General features: G+C 39.2%; 1 protein-coding gene across 1 annotated transcript in view; it reads left to right on the forward strand.

Moving 5' to 3' along the window:
- The window catches only part of LOC145417891 (uncharacterized), a 61,368-nt gene extending 44,224 nt beyond the window's left edge, over positions 1–17,144 (forward strand). The window contains exons 4-5 of the mRNA XM_080286505.1: positions 8,324–8,591; positions 15,007–17,144. Of these exons, the coding sequence (XP_080142631.1) occupies positions 8,324–8,591; positions 15,007–15,686 (948 nt within the window). The 3' untranslated portion in view covers positions 15,687–17,144. The remainder of the gene's footprint in view (positions 1–8,323; positions 8,592–15,006) is intronic.
- The last annotated feature ends 419 nt before the right edge of the window (positions 17,145–17,563 follow it).

The raw sequence follows: 17,563 nt of genomic DNA on the forward strand, positions 1-17,563 counted from the left end.
CTGTTAACCTGATGAAATCTTCCACTGAGGACCCACTAATGTTTAACCCGCTAACTGCGCATGGCGATTTTTTGGGGATGTCCGTGGTGCACAGTTGTAGGGGTAAACATGAAATTTCCCAAAGGCCAAATTTTGTCTTAGAAATTGAGAGAACATATGATGAACATCATAGTGTCTGATTCCCTATTGGAATGTATGGTTTTCGTTTTTTTCAGTTTCGGTTTTGAAGGCTCAAACATGCTTGCATGGGCCGGCCTTGGTCACCATGGCACTGTATTCGAAATTCACCTGTGCAGCCTGGGCTGTATTGAGCAGTCGCACTCGGAACAGCCCAGGCTGTATAGAGCAGTTAATGGGTTAATAATATCCAGCTCAATCCTACATCATCCTTAAACATACTTGGGGTTTCACTTTCCCAGGATTTATCTTGGAAAGATCATGCTATATCTCTTGTAAAATCTACTTCCAAGAGATTAGGCTTGCTAAGCCAACTCCATGCCTTCTTTACCCCTGCACAGTTGTTGACTTTATACATGGGTTTTATTCACCCCTCTATAGAGTACAGTACAACTTTCATGTGTGGGGAAGCTCCCTACATACAGCTCTTCTAATTAGGGTGGAGTCAGAAGCTTTTCTTCTCATTAACTCGCCTCTTCTTACTGGCTCCCTTCATCCACTATCTGTTTGCCACACTGTTGCATCTTTGTCTCTTTTCTGTCGCTGCTTCAATGGTCACTGCTCTGAACTGTCTGCTTGCATCCCTCCACCTCCACGACGGGTGCGTAGTACCTGTCTAGCAACAAACTCTCACCCCTTTCTATCTAGCTCTCTAATGCAAAAGTTAATCGTTACTTCCAGTCCTTCATTTATGCAACAGGCCAATTCTGGAACTGTCTCCCTCTCTCTGTATTTGCTACTTCCTGTGATCTCCAGTCTTTCAAACGCAGCATGTCCAGGCATCTCGAAATTATTGTACCTTGAACTTGGCTATCTTTTGTATTGTTTTTGTTTTTTCTTGGAAGGAGCAGTTTGTGGGCTCCTGGCCTTTGGTTCTTTTTTCCTTATTAAAAAAGATATATATATTTGAAACAGATTTCATAAGAGGTAATATGATCTTTCCAAGATAAATCCTGAGAGATAGAAACCCCAAGTGTGTTCAAAGATGATAAAGAATTGAGTTGGGTATTGTTAAAAATTAGAGAATTCTCCTGTGGAAGATTTTGGCATGTCAACAGATGCAAGAGCTGTTTCTGATGGATTAAAAACAACTAGGTTACTTTTGCCTCAGTCAGAGATATGAGCCAAGTCAGACATTAAGTGTGCCATAGCCTTATCCCATGTTTGTTGAAGTAACAGCAGAGATGGACACTGCAGGAAGCAAATGGAAAAGTGAAGGGTGGAGACCTTATCATATGAGTGGATAGGGTTAGATGTACAGCTTAGAAGGTCACCGAATGAGTGCAAGCTAGAGAGGTATTGAGATTGTTGAGGTGAGGGAAATGACAGTGAACCAAGGTGGTTAAAATAATTTTGTACAGAGGAGTGTGTGGGAAGTGTTTAGTTCCGATGTTTTCCTGCTTGTGTGATAGTTGTTGGATTGACTGATGGGCAGTGTGAAGTGCATACATCTGGTTGTTAATGTCTCTGAGATGGAGTCAGGATTCTTGGTGTTTAAATGTGAGTGAATAAGAGTGTGCCCTATTCAGTTGTCAGGGCTCTTGCTGTCTGGACCATACCTTACCGCATCCTTAGGTTGGTAGTGGTCAGGATGATGATGAATGATAATGAGCCCTAGCCTTCATTATCTCCTTTCATATGAGATGTTTTGTCCTAGGTGTGTAAAATTTTCAGTGAGGCAGCATGAGTAAAGTGAAAAAGATATCAATCTCGTGATTTTATATTTAGTTCTTACTATCTCCAGAAGATTTTATTCTCCTTACGATAAACTAATGGCTAATACAGTAATACAGCCTTCATTGTCTTCTTCCGTATGAAATGTCATTCTTAGGGTGAACCAAATCATGTAGAGGCAGCAAGAATAAATAAACAAGAAGTCATCATAGTAAAGGTTATGTCTCTGAGTACAGTATTGAGAGCTTTCACAATTTTATGCTTTTCATAACCCATTTATCTGTAGGAAGTAAAGCTAGCTAGGACAGTGGTTATGACAATATCTCATCCAGATTGATATCCAACTAGCCTTTATTTATTTTGATTTTTAAAAATCTTGGCAGCCTTGACATACTCATGTTGGATCCCCAAGAGGTGACTTGATGATTCTTTTTGACCATGTAATGCCATGAAGGTAAGTAGATTGGTTGTCTGCCCATAAGTGTACTGTACTTGACTCCAGTAGTATAACCTCAGCCCTTTTGTCCAAAAGGGGTGATGTGGGATTACTGTATTTTGTTTTTTCTTTAAGCCTCTTTTTAAATTGAAGGAAGAGAGAGAGAGAGAGAGAGAGAGAGGTTTTGTGTGTGTGTGTGTGTGTGTGTGTGTGTTTACCTAATTGTATTACAAGTTTACAGGATTTGTGTTAAGCTTGTGTTGTCCCATCTCTTTTCTATTTTTTTTTTTTTTTTATAGATAATGAATGGAGGAAGAATAAGTCCATGTGCCTAAAGGCAGCCTCCATTCATAAAATATTTATAACAACTGGATTTAAATACAAGTGGATTAAATGTTTGTGGGAAACAACTCCCAGGAAGTGAATTCCAGAGAGTAGTAGTTATGGGGATAAATAAATTTTGATAAGCAGAGGTTCTGCATTGTGGGGGGGAGAGAGTAAATTCATGGGTGCTCCCAGTTGCCCTAGTAATTCGTGAGAAAATGTGAAGGGGAGGCACAATTGAAGCCAGTTCGTCAGAGCACTTGCGGTAAAAATATCGATAAAATAATGCTAAAGAAGCAATATCTCTACATACTGATAATGAAGGAAGGTCCTGCGTAATGGCAAGATTACTGATTAATTTAATGGCTTTATTTTGAATTTTGTCCAACTGCCTCAATGCAACCGCTCCACATCCACTGCACAGTGGTGAACAGTATTCGATCTGAGAACACACATGACTTTTGTATATTGTGGCCATCTGCTTGTCAGTGAAGAACTCACGAACTGTGTACATAAGTCTCAATTTTTTGGAAGCATTTTTAGTGAGGGATTTAACATAAGCTGTCCAGCTTAGGGTGGGGTTTAGAGTAACACCTAGGATATCAATTGTAGTGGATATGGGAATATTGACATCATTTAAAATTATGTGAGAGTCTGAGGGATTCTTTCTGTTGGAGAAATTAATGTATTTAGTTTTCTGAGCATTAAATGAGACCAGATTTGTTTGTCCCCATTGATTAATTTTAGAAAGGTCCTGGTTCAGAAAAATTGCAGTGTTTATTTGGGAATTTATCAAATTGTGTAAGGGAGGTACTAAATGTGAAAGAACTATGAGGGACAGAGTCATCAGCATAAGAGTGTATTGAGTTGTGTGTGACAGGTCATTTATATGAATGAGAAAGAGGGTTGGCGCCAAAATTGATCCCTGAGGTATGCCGGCATTTTTGGAATGAAACTGAGAATAACATCCATCTACCATGACCCATATTTTTTTGTTCATATATTTATTATCCAATCTAGATTTAAATTTAAACACATGGATGCTCTCTGCTCGCACCACCTCACCCTCCAAATTATTCCAGTTGTTTGTTGTTCAGTTTGGAAAACTAAATTTCTTTACATCACTGGGGCATCAACTCATCTTGAGCTTGAATTTATGTCCTCTTGTTCTTTCCTCATCTCTCACAAAGAGGTCCTCTCTGTCCACACATTCTAGTCTTCTTACTCCTCTAAACATTGCAATCAAATCCCCCTTCTCATTTTTTCTCTCTCTCAGGGTTGGCAATTTCAGCTTTCCTAATCTCTCCTCATAAGACAACTCCCTCAAGCTTGGTGTCAATTTTGTGGCGGTCCATTGTATTCTTTCTAGTTTACTGGTATGCTTTCTCAAATAAGGTAACCATATCATTGCTGCATATGCATATTCCAGTCTCGGTTCTTATCATGGTCACTATTCTCTCTCTCAGCATCTTTTCATCAACATAATTAAATGCCATTCTCATGTTGTTCAGTAGCCCGTAAGTTCCTCCAGTAATCTTGTTTATATATTTCTCTGGTGATAGGTTATTCTGTATAGTCACACCAAGGTCCATTTCTTCTTTTGCATTCCATATTATAGCATCTCCCACCCTGTACTCATACCTTGGCCTCTCATCACTGACTCCCATTTCCAGTACAGTGACATTTATTGGTACTGAATTCCATTTTCCATGATTGACTTCACTTGTAGAGTTTATCTAGATCCTTGTGCAATTCTTTACAATGGTTTACTCCTTTAATATGTTTCATAATTTTTGCATCATCAGCAAATAAACTCATGTAAGTAATCAGACCTTCAGGCATGTCATTTATATATATCAAGAACATAATTGGGGCCAACACCGAACCATGGGGCACTCCACTAGTTACCTTTTTCCACTGGGAAAAGTAGTCTTTTATTACGGTTCTCATTTGTCTTTATGTTAAATAATTTTGCATCCATTTCAACAATTTCCCATGTACACCTCCAGTGGTTTTCAGTTTCCATATTAATCTTTTTTGTGGCTTTCTATCAAAAGTCTTCTTTAAATCCTGGTAAGTACAGTCTACCCATCGTTCCCTTTCTTGAACAGTGTCTATAATTCTACTGTAGAAGCTCAGCAAGTTCGTAACACGAGACAACCCTTTTCTCTTCAGTATCCAGATTGCTTGGATGTTATTACCATATTACCTTCAAGGAATTTTATCCATCTTTTTCTATTGACATTTTCACATACTGTAGTGTGCAGACTGTACTAGTGAAGGAGACTGATCTGTAGTTAAGCAGGTCCTGTCTGTCACCAGCTTTATAAATCGGAACTATATTTGCTCTTTTCCACTCAGTAGATAGCTTCCCACTTTTTATGGAAAATCTTATAATATCATAGATAGGCCTCACTAACTGGTCTGGACGTTCTTTCAAGCTCCAACCAGCTACTTCATCAGGTCTCGTTGCGTTTCTCATATCTGTATCCTTCATCAACTGAAGTACAGTATCTCATTTCTCTCAAGTAATACTGTTTCCAATTTCAGGGGTTGCATCTCTGCTACAGGTTTTAGGAATTTCTCTTCTGTTACAGATACCGACTGCAATTTATCATTCATTTTGTTACACATTTTCTCCTCTACTTTTTCATATATTACATGACTATCTCTCAATCTCACTGTTAACAAACCTGTAGAACAGCTTGGATTCTTTCTTGCTTTTAGAAACGATTTCCTTCATGTATTTTTGTTCCTCCTGCCTTCTTACTTTTACATATTCATTTCTTTCCAAGCTTTTTCATTATATCTTTTTCTTACTCTATCCCATGCTCCATTCCTAATTTCAAGTGCCTCCCAACATCATCATCATCATCATCATCATCATCATCATCATCATCATCATCATCATCATCCAACCCATTGTTACCCCATGAGGAATGTAGGAGCCCAGGGCTAGGCAAGTTGGTCCTGACATTTAAGATGAGAGTGACCAGCCTCACTCATCCCTGAGTGGCATTACGTGAGCAATGAACCACACCCAGCCCTTGGATATAAATCTACACAGGGTTAGTCCAGCTGGAGCGCCTTAATTACCACAATAGCACCAGGTGCCATAGTTTGGCTATATGGCTACCACCCAGTACAGTAAATGGTTTCTTAGTGTACAGGAAACTGTTTGGCTTGCCACTCAGTGTAGAGTCACCTATAGACCTACGTCTTTTATTAAACCAATCTATCTTTCTGTTGTTCTTTTTTGCAGCAACTTTGGAACATGGTTTCTGACTCCCTCCGCGTATATTTTCATGAATATATATTTCTCATGGATATTTTTCCCTCCCTCTGTTTCACTCAGTCCATATTTCTGAAATATTGTCTTAGGAGTCAAAATCCACTCATCCATAGCTATATCTGTTTTGTTGATATGTCTTTAATCGTTCTCCTGTGTTCCCACCCAATACTTCCATCTCCAAAACCAGGTGGTCACTCTTTTCCTAGGGGGGCAGTGATAATGTAATTTCTGTATATCATTACAGTTTCTTGTAAAAATCAGATCCAGTTCTGATGGTGTATCCTCTACCTTAATTCTTGTATTTTCTTTAACCAACTGTATTAACATATTTTCCGTTAACTCTACACTGAGTGACAAGCCAAATGATTCCTGTACACCAGGAAACCATTTGCTACACTTGGTGGTAACCATATAACCAGGTTATGGCACCTGGTGGTTTAGTGGGTAATTAAGGTTCTCCAATTGCATTGAGCCTGTGCAGGTTTATATCCAAGGGATGGTTGGGGTTTATTGCTCACATAGTGTCATTCAGAGATGAGTGAGGCTGGTCACACTCATCTTAAATGTCAGGACCAACTTTCCTAGCCCTGGGCTCCTACGCTTCTCATGGAGCAACACTGGATTGGATGATGATGATGATGATGATGAACAGCTCCATCAGTCTATATCCCCAGGTTTTCATATTACATTGTTCCCTGCATAAGTTCCTTCCCAATTGACCTCTCTACAATTAAAATCACCCACCAGCAACAATCTGTTTCTCCACTTAGTTGTCTTCCGTAGCATATCTAGAGACTCACTCATGAACTGTTCATACTCATCCCAGTTCCATGCTCTGGTCCTTGGTGGCATGTATATCACTGCTTTAACTTTTCTCTATGTACTTCCACTGTAACCCCTCCCACTATTTCCAGTTTCATATTTTCTAAATGTACATTTTTTGCATTTACCCATTTTATCAGTCATAATCATCACTCCTCCAAACTTTCCTTCTCTGTCTTTCCTCCACACTATAATTTTTCCAATCAAGCACATTTGCATCAAATTCACTCTCTGATTTAGTTTCAGCCAGACATACCTTGTCTGGCTTCTTTTCCCTAGTACAGTCACAAAGTTCTAGTTTCTTTGTTTTCAGTCCATCCACATTTGTTTACATTACCTTTATTATATGAGCTTGAGCCTTCTTAATCACTTCCTTATTTGCTCTACATTTACGTAGGCCTACCAAATCTTTTTTTTTTTTTTTTTTTTTTTTTTTTTTTTTTTTTTTTGCTGCTCTGTATACACCACTTTTTGAGTTTCATGTCCATCACTCTCCAAAAAAACCACATCTCTCTGTCCCTCTAATCTTTCCTCATTTTTGTTTTTAGCCTCTTCCAGCAATGTTTTTAGTATAGTTCTCTCATCGGAGTTTAGATCTTTTCTTATAATTACTTTTTTCAGATTTTCATCATCACTCAGCCTACTTGCTGCTCCCAGCATTTCATTTGCCACATTTTCATTCGTATATTTAACCTAGATGGACCTAATGTTAGGTCCTTTGGCTTTATTCTGGCCTACTCTTCTTACATCCTCCATTTCTTCTTCCCAGTTTCTTCCTTCGTCATTTATTTTAGTAAATAATTCACGGGTATTGGTCAGCTCTTTGTTCTTCCTAGCCCACTTTGATATCTGTTCTTTCCTCCTCAGCTCCGAAGATGATCACACATCTATTCCATTCAGCTGTGTTCTTCACAATTACCTCCTTTTTTTTTTTTTTTTTCTCCGAAGATGCCTCTTTGTCTGCTGATTCTTTATTTTCTTTGCTTTGTTGTTTTATTATTTCTCTCAGTCTTTACATCTCTTCACGCCCTTTGACCACACATCCTGTTTCTTCTTGCACTTGTTCCAGAGCTGTACATACCTTGTCAGTCTTACAGTCAGTTTCACTTAGTTCTTTATTTTCCTCTTCTGAATCTCTTATTTTCTTCTTGAGGGCTCTCTCCTTGGCGGTACTCAGCTTCTGCTTATCTTTTGTTTCACCTTTCTTTGTCTTTGAATGAACAATTGTCATGTTCTTGATTACTGCTTCCATCCTTGAGACTCTAATTTTTAAAGCTTTTATTAACTTGCGCATGTTGGTTTGATGGTCACATCCCTCGAAATCACCACATTCATCAGCTATATGCAGTTCTGCTCCTCCTGCCCTGCCTGCCATTTTTGGCTTTCACCACAACTCCCAAAGAGCATCCAAATGTTTCAGTTATACAAGTAAATCTCTCCACCTTTAACTTCAGTCAGACAGTTTAGAGATGGGATTTTATCCTGTATACTAAAATTATGGCAAATTTTCGGGAGCCTTCTTGCAGACGTGTGTGTGTTTGGGGGGGGGGCAGGTGGGGGGAGTTGTTGGGTCGTTATTAATGAGAGTGTTATTACAGGTACTGTTGGCCCATGGTGCTCATGTCAATGCCCCAGGCTACAAAGGAATGCGACCACTACATGAGGCAGTGGAAAATGGCCATGGTGAGTTGGCACGCCTCTTGCTGGCCTATGGTGCTGATCCAGCCCTCACCACTTACGCCGGCCAGACCTGCCTTGCCCTCTGTGCTGACGTCCACACCACCCGTCTGATTGAAGGATATCTGGCTGACCTCAAGGGCCGTCATGGTGATAGTTGGCATTTTAATGGGCCAGCCAGATTTTTTGGTAAGTACATGGAAATATTTTGACCACAAATACAGTAAGTAATTTCTGTATCCAGAAGTAGCTATTGCTGTACTTAATGAGACAGTGAAATTCTGCAAATTATATAAAGTGTATTGTAATAAATTTTTGAGAATGAGTGTAGTAAGTTGCAGCTTCACTGATTATAGGCTGTTTTCTAGTGACTAAAATAGGCATGTAATATTTAGTGAAAAAAGAATATCCTACATGGTAAGTAGTGTGTATCTTAAACACCAGTGTCAAACTTCATTCAGCCTATGCCACTGAAGTAAAAACAGTTAAGATATGTGTTGTAAATCAGAAACACTTCATAAGATTATCTTCAAATCATACATGTAACTGGTGGGACAGTGTAAAATAGAAGCCAGGCAATGCAGTATAGTTAAATGATATCTTCATTAATAAAATGTAAATACATATTCTTTGGATATAACCAAGGTCTTCCCAGTGTCAAGAATTGTTTGATTGTTGCCAAGTTTCTTCTAATAACTGTAGTTTAGGCCATCATTAATCACAGTCAAGGAGTCCATATTTCTGCATAGTAATTGGTACAATAGTATTTTTATTCTCTGACTCTTTTGTTGATCTCCACTCCCTATCAGAAGATAATGGTGATTGAAGTACATAAATGAATTCTGAGTATGATTCAGCTACATGTGATGCAAGGATGAATTGCCTGTAATCACATTTATAACATATTATGGTTAATATTGTACTGACATGCTTATTTGAACAAAGTATTCAGAGTACTGAGATGAGTACCTGTTTCTTAAGTATCTTGTGTTTTCTCTGTAAAATTATAATGGCATTCCCCACAAGCAAAGAAGAGTGTTTACTGAAATTGCTTGCATTTTTAACAAGCTAGAAATGTATTAGGGAGCAAGGGTCTAAAAGTCAGGTGGGTGAACACTTTTATTATTGGTTGTCAGATACTGTTTGTAATGCATCCGTGGATTTGATGGTGTGATGCATATTATAGAAAAACACTAAACAGTTTGACAGGAGGAAAATGCTTACATACAGTACTTAACTCCTTGAATCTGGGTGACATCCTTTGTGGTATATTTTTGTTATTGGGTAGTATTATTCAGCTTACAGAAAGTCTTTCAGGTAAAGTAATTTTATTCAGCTTACAAAAAGCCTTTAAACCCTGCTAATTTTATTAAGCTTAAAAAGCCTTTTGAATCAGATAATTTTATTCATCTTACATAAAACCTTTCAAATCAGGTAATTTTATTCAGCTTACAAAAAGTCTTTCAAAGTCAAGGCTTTCAAAGTTAATAATAGGCCTAATCCCTCCTGTTAAAAAAAATCCATCCTAAGCTGAATGGCATATTCAGGAGATGGCAGGCAGTAAATAATAACTACATCATGGGATTGTAGGGGTTAAAGAAGTTGATTAAGTTGGGGTGGTGGTGATGACGACATATGAGACTCTTACTACTAGTGAGGAAAGCATCACACATTTTAAAGTATTGACAGTCAGAATAGGATATGGAAACCTTAACTGTGTTATGGGAGTGATTTCATCCATCCATCATCCAATCCTGTGTTGCCACATGAGGAGTGTAGGAGACTGGGGCTAGGCAAGTTGGTCCAGACATTTAAGATGATAGTGACCAGCCTCACTCATCGCTGAGTGGCATTACGTGAGCAATATACCCCAATAGCCCCTTGAATATTAACTTTACACAGGCTCAATTCAGTTGGAGCACATTAATTACCCACTAAACCACCAGGTGCCATAATTTGGTTTTATATATATATATTTTTTATGCAAGAAAGAATGAACCAAACGCCAGACCCCGCAAACCAATCCCTCTAAGAAAAAACAAAAACGATACAAAAGAGTGCCAAAATCAAGATCCATTCATTTCGAGATGCCTGAACACACTGCGTTTGAAAGAGATCATAGGAAGTAGGAAGTACAGACAGAGGGAGACAGTTCCAGAGTTGACCTGTTGCATAAATGAAGGACTGGGAGTAACGGTTAACTATTGCATTAGAGAGTTGGATAGAAAAGGGACGAGAGTTTGTTGTAGCACCCGTCATATAGGTGGAGGGATGCAAGCAGACAGTTCAGAGGAGCACTGGCCATGGAAGTAACGATAGAAAAGGGATAAAGATGTAACAGTGTGGCGAAGAGGCAGAGGTGAAGGGAGCCAGTAAGAGGAGGAGAGTCGATGAGACGAAAAGCCTATGACTCCACCGTATTCAAAAGAGCTGTATGTGAGAGCCTCCCCACACATAAGAGTTGTACTCTAAACAGGGGCGAATAAAACCCGTGTAAGAAGTCAACAACTGTGCAGGGGTAAAGAAGGTACGGAGTTGGCGTAGCACATGTGATCTCTTGGAAGCAGATTTTATAACAGATGCAATATGATCTTTCCAAGATAAGTCCCGGGTGAATGCAACCCCAAGCATATTAAAGGATGATTCAGAATTAAGCTGAATATTATTAAATATTAGTGGGTACTCCTGTGGAAGATTGTGTCGGGTTGATAGGTTTAAAAACTGAGTTTTTGATGCATTAAAAACAAAATTATTTTTACCCCAGTCAGAGATACGAGCCAAGTCAGACGATTGGTGTGCCATAGCCTCATCCCTTGTTTGTTGAAGTAGCTGCTGAAATGGACATTGCGGGAACCGATTGGAAAGGTGAAGGGTGGAATCATCAGCTTACGAGTGGATAGGGTTAGATGTACAGCTTAGAAGGTCATTGATGATTAAAAGGAAGAGAGTTGGTGATAGGACAGAGCCCTGAGGAACATCACTGTTGATAGATCTTGGAGAAGAACGATGGCTGACTACAACAGTGGCTATAGAACTACCAGAAAGGAAGCTAGAGATGATGGCACAGATAGAAGGATAGAAACCATAAGAGGGTAGTTTGGAAATTAAAGATTTATGCCAGACTCAATCGAAAACCTTTGAGATGTCAAGTGCAATGGGAAAGCTTTTGCCAAAGTCCCAAAAGGAGAATGATCAGGAGTCTGAAAGGTAGGTGAGAAGATCACCAGTGGAGCGCCCCTGATGGAACCCATATTGACGACCAGAAAGAAGGTTATGATAGGAAAGATGCTTTAAAATTTTTCTGTTAAGAATTGACTCAAAAACTTTCGAGACAGGATGTTAAAGCAATTGGATGATAGCTAGAAGGTTGGGAATGGTCACCCTTCTTTGGGACTGGCCGAATGAGAGCAAACTTCCAGCAAGAAGGAAAGGTACAAGTTGACAGACAAAGGCGAAAGAGTTTACCCAGGCAGGGTGTAAGCACAGAAGCACAGTTCTTGAGGACAACAAGAGGGACTTCATCAGGCCCATATGCCTTGTTAGTATCGAGGCCAGTGATGGCAGAAAATACATCAGCTGAAGAAATTTTAATGTCAGCCATGAGAAAGTCTGAGGGGGGAAGTGATGGAGGAACAACACCGGAATCGTCTAAAGACGAATTGGAGGAGAAAGTCTGAGCAAAGAGATCTGCTTTATCAGTAAAAGAAATAGCTACAGAGCCATCAGAATAGAAAAGAGGAGGGAAGGATGATGAGGTAAAGTTTTAGAAAGGTTTTTGACAAGGTGCCAGAAGGAGCGGGAAGAATTCGAGTTGGAGAGTTGAGAGCATTTAGTACGGATGAAATTATTCTTAACAGAGCGAAGAACAGCCTTAGCACAATTCCGGGCAGAAACATAAACAAGATGTGATTCAGGTGTGGGTTGGCTCCGGTGCCTTTTATAAGCCCTCTCCTTTTTTCGGCCACATTAGAACAAGCTTGATTAAACCAAGGCTTTCTTGCATTAGTCAGAGGATATGAGAAGACAATGTATGCTTCCATGCCTGAGAGAATAACCTCCGTAATGCGCAAGGCACACTCAGATGGCTCCCGGCCATGGAAGCAATAATCATTTCATGGAAAATCAAAGAAGTACTGTCTGAGGGCCTCCCAATCTGCAGCTCCAAAGTGCCACAGAGGACGTTTCTTTGGAGGGTCCACAGGCCGTACCGGGGTGATAGGACAGGTTAAAGTAATAAGGTTGTGATCGGAGGAGCGCGATGGAGAAGAAAGATTAACAGTGTAAGCAGAAGGATTAGTTGTAAGGAGGAGGTCAAGTATGTTGGAGCTCTCTCCGGGGCGGTCAGAGATACGGGTAGGGTGCTGTACAAGCTGCTCTAGGTCATTAAGGATAGAAAAGATGTAGGCTTGTTCACCAGGTGGATCAGTGAAAGGAGAGGAAAGCCAAAGGTGGTGGTGAACATTGAAATCTCCTACAATAGAGATTTCAGAGAAAGGAGAAATGGACAGAATGTGTTTCATCGTAGAAGTAAGATAGTCGAAGAATTTTTGATAGTCAGTAGAATGAGGCGATAATTAAACAGCGCAGATATATTTAGTGTGAGAATGACAGGATAGCCGAAGCCAGAGTGTAGATAATTCAGAAGAATCAAGTTCAGGAACAAGAGAGCAAGCTAGGTTGTTGCGTACATATACACATCAACCACTTTGGCTTTGAAATGAGTATAGAGAATGTAGGAGGATACAGAAAAGGGTTTGCTGTCAGTTGCCTCAGACAGCTGAGTCTCTGTCAAGAAGAGAAGGTGAGGTTTAGAGGAGGAGAGGTGGTGCTCGACAGAGCGAAAGTTAGAGGAAAGGCCGCGAATGTTGCAGAAATGAAGAGGAATGTTGCAGAAATGGTTATCACCCAGCATAGTAGGCGGTTTCATGGCGTACAGCAAACCATTTGGCTTGTCACTTAGTGTAGAGTCACCCATAGGCAGAAGGAAGAGGAAAGAAGGAAGGAAAGAAAGACAGAAGAGGGAGTGTGAAGTCACCTGTAGTCAGAAGGAAGAGGAAAGAATGAAGGAAAGAAAGACAGAAGAGGAAGGAAGGAAGAGAGGAAATGGCAGACACCCAAAGCAGCACTACATCGGGTGAGTGGGCAGTGAGTGCCCCCACCTACCACCTGGGAGAGAATTACAGCTGTATTATTAAACTTGAGATCATGAAGGGAAAGGGAATCCTTTAGTTACTGATGGACATTTGTGGATTTGATTAGCTTGCATCCCACATTAGAGTGCGGTCACCAGTGATACAGAAAGACCACTCACATGCCATTGGTTTCAGTATTAATAAATAATGGGCTGCATTCTTTCCTATTCACACTCTTAATAATATGACCCTTAGTTTTTTTTAGGAAGAATCCTGTAGTATGGTTAATTTCCTTTCATGCAACACTAGCCATTCATTCTTTTATTTTTAATGTAATTGGTGGTAGGTGGGGACACTCATCATCCACTCACTAGATGTAGTGCTGCCCTTTCCTCTCTTCCTGCCTTCCTTGTCAGTCTTTCTTTCCATCATTCTTTCCTCTTCCTTCTGACCATGGCTGACTCTACACTGAGCGACAAGCACAATGGTTTCCTGTACACCAGGAAAGCATTTACTATGCTGGGTGGTAACCATGTAACCAAATTATGGCACCTGATGGTTTAGTTGGTAATTAAGGCTCTCCAATCGGATTGAACCTGTGTAGGTTAATTCTAAGGGGTGGTTTGGGTTTATTGCTCACATAATGCCACTCAGGGATGAGTAAGGCCGGTCACTCTAATCTTAAATGTCGGGATGAACTTGCCTAGCTCTGGGCTTCAGTGCTCCACATGGGGCAATGTAGGATTGGATGTTGAATGGATAAATTAATTACAGTAATTTCTTTATTTTTTGCATGGAAGTTATGATGGTGTAAATAGTTAACCAGGCAGACTCGAAACTCATCATAGATCTCAAAGCATCAGTATTGGAGTAAATATGGAGTAAATATTGGAGCAGTTTCTTTAATAGTGGAGATTGTGCTGGCGATCTGATTATGAAAAATACCACATCCTTTTTGGCAGAAAGTTATTGTTGTTGCAGGCAAGATATCTGCATTGTTTAAAATCATTTGCTTTTGACAGTAAAATTATTGTGATAGATTCTGTATGCCGCTGAAAGCTCTTGGATATGTTGATCAGTTCTGGAGTTATTGTTTATATTTTGGCAATTGAAAATACAGTTTTCTTTTAGACAATAAAATTATTGTGATAGATTCTGTATGCAGCTGAAAGCACTTGGATATTTTGATCAGTTCTGGAGTTATTGTTTATATTTTAAATACAGTTTAAAATACAGTTTTCTTCATTTTGCGTTTCTGGTACTTTGCCTATATTGGTTGTTAGTGCCTCATTATTTAGTTTCTCATTAAGATGCCTTGTGTATATACATTCACACCATGATTTATCAGATGTAACCCAGTACTGTATGTTGTTATCATTACTGCAGTGTCTAGATTTTCTAACCATGTTTGAAAATGTATTTTTATAAAGCAATGCAGTTTCATTCTGTTTTTTTGTGATTATCCTTTACAGATCCAGATGAACAAGGATGTGATGTTTTTAGCAGTATACCTGAAGGCAAGGTGCCCAGTATACATATCAAGACTGAAGATGAGACGGATAAGCAGACTGCTGTATTGGACGCAGGTGGTGCCTCCAGTACCCTATTAACTGAGCAAGAATCACTTCGAAGTAACAGTGAAGGACAGTTGACTGGCCCAACAGAGAAGCTTATTACCTCTGAAGAGAAAAACAATTTAAAACATCATATTAAGAAGGAAGTTTTAACTGACAGTGAAGGAGAGGGAGATAAAGAGAAAAGCAGATATAGCAAAAATGTCAACACAGCCAAGTTAGAAGAGGAGGGGGAGGAGGATGAGAAGTTTGCTGCCACATTCTCGCAGAGTGACATGATACTAACCTGGAGTGAAAAACCCCTGTTGGACATATACCAGGTTGATGGGCGGCCACACCATTACTACCTCATGTCAGAACTGCTCACCATCCTGGCCATGACGCAGACTGAGCTGGTGGTTGCTGCTCAAACCATTGAGACCCTGGAAATAGGTGCAGAGGAATTTGAAAGCCGTGCTCACAGTTGTATCCTGGGGTCCTGTAGCCGCACTCTGATCACAGGCCGGTCGTCTGTGATGCTGGTGCGTGTGACACCTGAAGTGGAGGTTTTACTGGGCATCGAAAATGTTAAGGTCTAGATGTACCTGTACTTCTTGTTACTTGAATTTTGGAAACTTATTGGATTTTATTATCATAAGAAAAGTCTTTATTCCCAGTTATTAACAGACCCTTGGGCATCGAGATGGTGACGCTTTAATGAATTGGTACTTGTATGGTAATTAGTACCAGTATTGACTATTACATGGAATTATCACTTATCATAATTTCTGGTGATAGATTATTGTGGATCATATTGGTCTGTAGGATACTGTAAGTAAGCAGTTCTAGATAATTTAGTGTTGACATTTTAATCAACTGACTTCAGTACCAAGTACTATGTTACTAAACAGCTTTCATGTCTGTTGCTATCAGATAATTGTATTGGAGTATTGACATTGCAATATGCCATATATATGTCAGAAATGTAGCATATATGTGCCATTTATAATTGTCTGTATACACATAATATATATGCATATGTCAATGACTTAGAGTATATGTTTCACAAAGGCTGGAGAGTGATCAATCAATATTTTTCTCTAAGAAAGTAGTTTATGAAACTCACTTTGTCTTGTTTTTAATATGTCTGATGACTTGAGAATTTGTTAGGCAGATGTCTTTTTATAGTTAAATAACCTTTCTAATGGTAAATACCGAAGTATTTGTATGTGCATATATGTATATAGCCTTTTCTGATATATACATGTACAGTGCTTGTGTATATATGCACACTATTGTACTTTTATGTCTGATGAGAAATATTAGTCTGCAGAGACATCCTCTGTGATAAGTTTTATCAAAGATATACATAAGCTGTGATAGGTTTCGTGGGGAATCATGAGTGATACGCTGTCAACTTTCAGAAAATCTTCCAGTCACTTGACTTCAGAGCACCTTCATAGGTGAGGGCGTGTGGAGCTGATGAAGGGGGGTGGGGGGGGATTGGACTGAACATTGAACTATTTACTTTTTACCAGAAACATTTGCTTTGTTAATGCATATTCAGTCTTGTTGCTTTTTACCATAAAATATGATACAAATAAGAAAAAATGGATATGCTAAGCTGTTTTATACTCCATACTTTAACTGCTGCAAGCTAAACATGCACAAGTTAGGGGATTCATTATAGGGAATTTGTGTGCAATGAATTGTTGCAATTAATATAGAATTATCACATTCACCATATCTCAAAATCATAGTATTTGAGATTACTCTGTACAAATGATGCTTACAAGATAGTACAGTATATTGTATATAGTAAAACTTGTATGTTAGTTTCCCAGCGTCAGTAGCAGAAACCTATGACCAGATACTTGTAGTTAATGTTGGACTGAAGGAATACTATTAATACTGCTGCTGCCATTTTAATACAGGTGACTCGTCCTGCTTTTTGTGTGTCAGTGTGTGAATACGGTTACACATCTTTGTAAATGAAGTCTCGTGCAATTAACTTAAATATATTTTATATGTAATGTATTGCCATGTAAATAAACATTCAGAGATATAATTTTGAGTATTTTCATATTCTGTTAGTAATTATTATAGTGTTGTTGCATTCAGATTGCTCATAAAAGAAAAATTTGTGAACTGTTAGACGTACACAGCATATACATTACTAGTCACAGCATGATTGACTGTCTGCATCACTGATGATTATAACAGTCGACACAACAGATATTTCTATTCATCATTCTCGTACTTCCAGTCAGTAGCGGTGCATCATTTCACCCCCTTCATTTTTTAAAGGCATAGGGACAGCATACTGCATGTACTACTCTGAACAAGAGAGCTATAAACCCTTTGAATATTGGTGTCATCACTTAAAAAGCATCCTTGTTTAACAGTGATGCACTGTAGATTTTATTCCTTCAGTCTTGGGGCCAGAATAGCTCAGTGGTAGTCCTCACACCTCATG

This window comes from Coenobita brevimanus, chromosome 111 (assembly GCF_032717465.1).
Source record: "Coenobita brevimanus isolate Jiangsu-jjx chromosome 111, ASM3271746v2, whole genome shotgun sequence".
NCBI classification, from domain to species: Eukaryota; Metazoa; Arthropoda; class Malacostraca; order Decapoda; family Coenobitidae; genus Coenobita; species Coenobita brevimanus.